General features: G+C 50.0%; 1 protein-coding gene across 1 annotated transcript in view; it reads left to right on the forward strand.

The window, feature by feature from the left end:
* fras1 (Fraser extracellular matrix complex subunit 1) overlaps positions 1-7,500 on the forward strand; it is a gene marked incomplete at its 3' end in the record, with an annotated part of 149,103 nt that overhangs the window by 125,896 nt on the left and 15,707 nt on the right. The window contains 7 exon segments of the mRNA XM_080755717.1: positions 733-794; positions 797-931; positions 933-939; positions 2,025-2,212; positions 3,736-3,909; positions 5,261-5,365; positions 7,139-7,374. Of these exon segments, the coding sequence (XP_080611843.1) occupies positions 733-794; positions 797-931; positions 933-939; positions 2,025-2,212; positions 3,736-3,909; positions 5,261-5,365; positions 7,139-7,374 (907 nt within the window).

Genomic DNA, 7,500 nt, shown 5'->3' on the forward strand with positions numbered 1-7,500 from the left:
CACATACGAAAAGAAAAAACACCATGAAACACCCCAACATACACAAAACAGAGATATTGCACACGTTCCCTTGATAAAGTGCAACTATAGTCATTAAAGTGCATTTGGCAAATCCCTGACTGAGCATTTTAGTTGACAGGGGAACAAAAGAGTGTTTAAATCTATTATATACACATGGTGGAGTTCTATACCTCCTACCGGATGGCATTAGCTCGTACTCTCGGTACAGTACCGTACATGCAAGGGGTCAGATACAATATTCCGAGCCTGTCTCACCACTGCTTGTTCAAAGATGGCCTGGGGAGTGATGGGTGGGGGTGGACATGCCCGTGATCTTCCCAGCCATGTTTGCTAGCCTATTTACTTGAGACTTGTATTTCACAGTTCGATTGCCAAACCAGCTGGATATACCGTATCTTAGGATTGACTCTATACTAGCTCTGTAAAAGGTCAACATGATATTTCTACTGACTCCAAAAAGCTAAGTCTTCTGAGAAAGTGTAGACGTTGGTGTATCTTAGAACACAGTGTTGTAACATGCGTGTGCCAGCTCAGGTCCTCATCGATCTGTACTCCCAGATATTTATATGAGGGGACCTGTTTGATGTTATGGTCATGGACACTAATTATACTGTGGTCTCCTATGGACCTGGGGTCTACTATGACCTCCTCTGTTTTGTTTACATTTATTTTCAGATGGTGGATTAATGTGTGTGTTGTCGTCTCCCACAGCCCCCACCATAGAGTTCTCCCAGGCGTCCTACGCGGTCCGGGAGCCCCCCGGGGGCCCCGAGGGGGGGTGGAGGTCCTCTCTGTCAGGGTCCTGAGGACCGGAGACCTGCAGCGCACCTCCAAGGTCCGCTGCAGCACGCGGGACGGATCGGCACAGTCCGGACTGGACTACAACCCCAAGAGCCGCGTGCTCAAGTTCCCCACCCGGTGAGTGGGGGGGGGGGGGGGAATAGGAGGGGGACCGCGGGGGGGGGGGGGGGGGGGGGGGGGGGGGGGGGGGGGGGGGGGGGTGTCATGCACCAAAGGCGCCCAGCCCACATGGACTTACAGGACACACCATATCATTACATTCAATATTGCATTGTGTACAATAAACAGATATGTTTTGTTGATATTCCCTTTTTTTTCTTTTACACAAACAAAACATTCTGCCTTATTTCCCACGCCCTGCATAAAAAGTCTGCAAAGCAAAGTACCTTTCCTAAAACATAATTCCAGTTTTTCATAGTCCTCCAACCAGAAAAAGTCAGCACAGATGGTTGTCATTTTACAAAATAATACATGTCTTAATTCTTCATATAATGGGCAGTAAAACAAAAAATGAATTTCATTTTCAATTTCTTTTAAATCACACACTAGACAGACTCTGTCCTCCTCAGGAGTACCAATGAATCTACCCGTTTCTAAAGCTAATGGTGAGGTCCCAGAATGCAGCTGTGCACAAAAAAGATCTCTGACTTTTGGATATATTTTGTGTAACATAAGGATCAGGGCCATAATTATTTTTAAAATATATATTTTTGTCTCGCTAAAAGACGCCATTTTACTATGAATATCTTGTAAATATCGTGTGCCTTGTGATGATTGGGTCCAGTATTTAGCTCAGTGACCAATGGAGTTAAGGAATGGTTCAGAGGCTGTGTTCAACCAAGCGACCAAGGAAGCTTTGAGAAGGAAGAGATGTTAGGAAGGCACTAGTGGACAAGAGATCCAGTATAAGTCATTTTACACTTGGTTACAGAAGCACGACGCGTTGTGAGCTTGTAGATCTGCTATTTTCAGCGAGTGTAAAAACAGTCATTACGACGGCATCAAGGCCCGCCACAACACATTTTAGTCGACTGTAGATTTTGTCGACTAAAACACTAAAACATTCCAGGTGACTAGAATGTGACTAAAACTATTCAAGGGACTATGACTAAAACTAAAATAGCTGCCAAAATATACACTGGATCTCATGGTGTTCAGTGTCTCTCTCTCTCTCTCTCTCTCTCTCTCTCTCTCTCCTCCAGGATTGGACCACATGCTGTTCAAGGTGGAGGTTCTGTCCAATGAGGAGAGAGAGTGGCACGAGTCGTTCACGGTGGTCCTGGGCCCGGACGACCCCGTGGAGGCCGTGCTGGGCCTCGTCACCACGGCAACCGTTACCATCCTGGACCAGGAGGCAGCGGGCAGCCTCATCCTGCCCGCGCCCCCTCTGGTGAGACCCCCTAACTGCCCCTAACTCACCCCCTCACCCTGCCCCTAACTCACCCCCTCACCCTGCCCCTAACTCACCCCCTCTGGTAAGACCCCCTATCCCCGACCCAACTATATCTTTCTGTGGCTCCAGATGATTGCGAAGGCAGTGAGCACTTACTATGAGACCTAGTAGATCATGTCTGTGTGTGTGTCTGTCTGTCTGTCTGTCTGTCTGTATGTCTGTCTGTCCCGCTATACGTCCAAATATGGAGTGTGTTGCATCAACACAATCACTCAGCTCCATATATGGGCACAAAAGTGTTGCATCAACAAACGAATCACTCAGCTCCATATATGGGCACAAAAGGGGCCAGGTCCACATATACAGTAACAGCGGGACAGACACACAGACAGACAGACAGACATCGATCTGCAGGGTCTCAGCTGCGTTCGCTTCCCGCGTTTGCGCGTCTTACTGGTCCCTGTGCTTTAGACCCGCGGTTGACCTGTTTGTCTAGCATCAAATGTTGGATGAGTGAGAACTTTCTCAAGCTAAATGAGGATAAGACAGAAGTTCTCATGATCGGTTCTAGTGAGCAGAAAGAATCAATAATAATAATCAGACTTGGTAACCTGACTGTAGAAAGTAACAGTACAGTAAAGAACCTGGGGGTCATTATTGATTCTGAATTGAATTTTAATTCTCACATTAATCATGTTACCAAGATTGCCTTTTTTCACCTTAGAAATATTGCACGAATCAGAGCCTATTTGTCCTTCTACGATGCAAAAACGCTAATCCACGCCTTTGTTTTTTCTCGGCTTGACTACTGCAATGCACTTTATTCAGGACTGCCTAAGAAAACAACTGACAGATTACAACTCGTCCAAAATGCAGCAGCCAGAGTTTTAACTAGAACTAAGATGAGAGAACATATTACTCCAGTTTTAGCTTCACTGCAGTGGCTTCCGGTTGTTTTTAGGAACTTTTACTTGTCTATAAAGCTCTCAATGGTCTCGCACCTTCCTACCTACATGACTGCCTGCCTAAATATGTCCCAAACCGCCCCCTAAGGTCTTCCACTGCTGGCCTGCTCGCTTTGCCAAAAAGAAATGGCAACTAAAAAATACGGGGAAGCAGCTTTTTGCTTCTACGGGCCGTCGGCATGGAACAAGCTCCCACTGTACCTTCGTCAGGCAGCCTCTGTAGACATTTTTAAAGCTCAGCTCAAGACCCACTTCTACAACATTGCTTTTAATTGATCTTTTATTTTTTATTTTTGTTATTCATGTCCTCACTGTATTGCATTACTGCTTGTTTTTAATGTCGTTGCCTTGCTTTTCTTTTATTCTCCATTTTTCTGTAAAGCACTTTGAGCTGCATTTCATGTCATGAAAGGTGCTATACAAATAAAGTTTTATTATTATTGTTATTATTATTACTTTTGTCCACCGGTTGGCGCTCAAAGTGTTTTAATGGGGTTCACGATAATGGAACTGTGGGTGAATCCCCCCCCCCGTCATCCCTCCGCTCTCCACCAGGTGGTGTCGCTCTCCGACTACGACAACGTGGCCGAGGTGACCAAGGAAGGCGTGAAGAAGAAGTGCCCGTCGCCCGGCTACCCGCTGGTCTGCGTGACGCCGTGCGACCCGCACCACCCGCAGTACCCCCTGATGCGCCCACGCTGTCAGGAGGCCGGCATCAACCAGACACAGGTAACCCGTTCTGACCTGGGATCAGATTCATACGAGGTTTCCACTGGACACACAACACTGGTCTGATTAACCCATTCTGACCTGAGATCAGATTCATACGAGGTTTCCACTGGACACACACACACTGGTCTGATTAACCCATTCTGACCTGGGATCAGATTCATACGAGGTTTCCACTGGACACACAACACTGGTCTGATTAACCCATTCTGACCTGAGATCAGATTCATACGAGGTTTCCACTGGACACACACACACTGGTCTGATTAACCCATTCTGACCTGAGATCAGATTCATACGAGGTTTCCACTGGACACACACACTGGTCTGATTAACCCATTCTGACCTGAGATCAGATTCTGAAAATGTCAGTCGTTCTTCGATTTTTCAAAAATAGCATATCTACAAGCTCGTAGCGCGCCACTCGGTGGCGCGCTATGAGCTTGTAGATCTGCTATTTTTCAATAGCTAAAGCATAACATGATGCTAACACCGAAATGGGTTGCCGTTCAGAATGGGTTAAAATCCATATTATTTACATTACAGACACGGGTAACCCATTCTGACCTGGGATCAGATTCTAGAAATGTCTATTACATCCTGACAGTTTTCATCATTAACCCATTCTGACCTGGGATCAGATTCTAGAAATGTCTATTACATCCTGACAGTTTTCATCATTAACCCATTCTGACCTGGGATCAGATTCTAGAAACGTCTATTACATCCTGACAGTTTTCATCATTAACCCATTCTGACCTGGGATCAGATTCTAGAAATGTCTATTACATCCTGACAGTTTTCATCATTAACCCATTCTGACCTGGGATCAGATTCTAGAAACGTCTATTACGTCCTGACAGTTTTCATCATTAACCCATTCTGACCTGTGATCAGATTCTAGAAACGTCTATTACGTCCTGACAGTTTTCATCATTAACCCATTCTGACCTGGGATCAGATTCTAGAAACGTCTATTACGTCCTGACAGTTTTCATCATTAACCCATTCTGACCTGAGATCAGATTCCAAAAACGTCTTCGATTTTTCAAAAATAGCAGACCTACAAGCTTGTTGTAGATCTGCTATTTTTCAATAGCTAAAGCACGACATGATGCTAACACCAACATGGGTTAATATAGTTATACTAGTAGTATACTAGTAGTAATGTACTAAGTACAATTACACTTAACCCATTTAGACCTGAGGACCATTCTACAAAATGTCTTCTAAATCTCGACAGTTTTCAGAAAATGTGGGAGAAAATCCCAAAAAATAAATGTAATTGTCTCCCATCTGAAAATATGTTGTTGTTCCCCCCCCCCTCTCTCTCCACCACTGCCCCCTACAGGTGCACTTCTCCTGGGAGGTGGCGGCGCCCACGGACACCAGCGGCGCCCGCTCGCCCTTCGAGACGGTCACGGACAGCACGCCCTACACCGGAGTCAACCACCTGGTGAGTTAGACTCCGCCCCCTGCCCCTCCCCCTCCCCACCGCACCAACCACCTGGTGAGTTAGACTCCTCCCCCTCCCCACCACACCCTACCAACCGCCTGGTGAGTTAGACTCCGCCCCCTGCCCCTCCCCCTCCCCACCACACCCTACCAACCACCTGGTGAGTTAGACTCCTCCCCCTCCCCACCACACCCTACCAACCACCTGGTGAGTTAGACTCCTCCCCCTCCCCACCACACCCTACCAACCACCTGGTGAGTTAGACTCCTCCCCCTGCCCCTCCCCCTCCCCACCACACCAACCACCTGGTGAGTTAGACCCCTCCCCCTCCCCCTCCCCACCACACCAACCACCTGGTGAGTTAGACTCCTCCCCCTCCCCCACCACACCCTACCAACCACCTGGTGAGTTAGACTCCTCCCCCTGCCCCTCCCCCTCCCCACCACACCAACCAGCTGGTGAGTTAGACTCCGCCCCCTGCCCCTCCCCCTCCCCACCACACCAACCACCTGGTGAGTTAGACTCCTCCCCCTCCCCTCCCCACCACACCCTACCAACCACCTGGTGAGTTAGACTCCTCCCCCTGCCCCTCCCCCTCCCCACCACACCAACCACCTGGTGAGTTAGACTCCGCCCCCTGCCCCTCCCCCTCCCCACCACACCAACCACCTGGTGAGTTAGACTCCTCCCCCTCCCCTCCCCACCACACCCTACCAACCACCTGGTGAGTTAGACTCCTCCCCCTGCCCCTCCCCCTCCCCACCACACCAACCACCTGGTGAGTTAGACTCCTCCCCCTCCCCACCACACCCTACCAACCACCTGGTGAGTTAGACTCCTCCCCCTGCCCCTCCCCCTCCCCACCACACCAACCACCTGGTGAGTTAGACTCCTCCCCCTGCCCCTCCCCCTCCCCACCACACCAACCACCTGGTGAGTTAGACTCCGCCCCCTGCCCCTCCCCCTCCCCACCACACCAACCACCTGGTGAGTTCTTTCTTTCTTTCTTACCTTTCTTTGTAGTCGTTACGTCCCCACCAAAGAGGTCCAGGTGTTTTTTTGTGCAAAAACTCCTTTTCCCGTACCATAAGCCCTCAATGAATTGCATTGCATTGAATGGGAATTGAATGGGGGCTATGGGGTGTTATGCTAGTTCGCTTATTTCCATCGAAAGAAGTAGTAAAGTGTTGCCGCTTGGGATATTATTTACATTATGAAGAGAGGATAATATACAAAGAAATTATAATTCTGAGCGATGGAAATAAGCGAATTAGCACAACACCCCATAGCCCCATTCAATTCCCATTCCATTCAATGCAATTCATTGAGGGCTTATGGTAGGGGAAATAGCCAATAAGGAGCTTTTGCACAAAATAACACCTGGACCTCTTTGGTGGGGGACGTAACAACTACAAAGAAAGGTAAGAAAGCCTTTTAGTATGGAATTCTCCTTTAATGTCACATACCTGCCATCTGAATATACAACCTGTGCTATAATATAATCCTTCCCCTCCTCCTCCCCCCCCACTCCCCATCCCTCCCCATCCTCCTCCCTCCCCCTCCCCCCTCCTCCTCCTCCCCCTCCCTCCCCCTCCTCCCTCCCCATCCCCCCTCCTCCCCCATCCTCCTCCCTCCCCCTCCTCCCCCCCTCCCCCTCCCCCTCCTCCCGCTCCCCATCCCTCCCCCTCCCCTCCCCCTCCCCCTCCACCTCCTCCCCCCCCCCCGCTCCCCATCCCTCCCCCCTGCCCCCTCCCCCTCCTCCTCCTCCCCCAGGTCCTAGACAGCATCTACTTCAGCCGTCGGTTCCATGTGTGCTGCGTGGCTCAGGCCCGCGACCCGTCGTCGGGCCACCTGGGCACGCCGCTGCGCAGCGCCGTGGTGACGGTGGGCACGGAGGGCGCCATCTGCCACACGCCCGTCTCCACGGGCACGGCGCGCGGCTTCCAGGCGCAGTCCTTCATCGCCACGCTCAAGTACCTGGACGTCAAGAACAAGGAGCACCCCAACCGGTAGGACACGCCCCCTAAATGTCCCCTTAACCAACCGGTAGGACACGCCCCCTAAACCCTTAACCAACCGGTAGGACACGCCCCCTAAACCCTTAACCAACCGGTAGGACACGCCCCTAAACCATT

Source organism: Protomyctophum bolini (assembly GCF_963924005.1).
Source record: "Protomyctophum bolini genome assembly, chromosome: 22".
NCBI lineage: Eukaryota > Metazoa > Chordata > Actinopteri > Myctophiformes > Myctophidae > Protomyctophum > Protomyctophum bolini.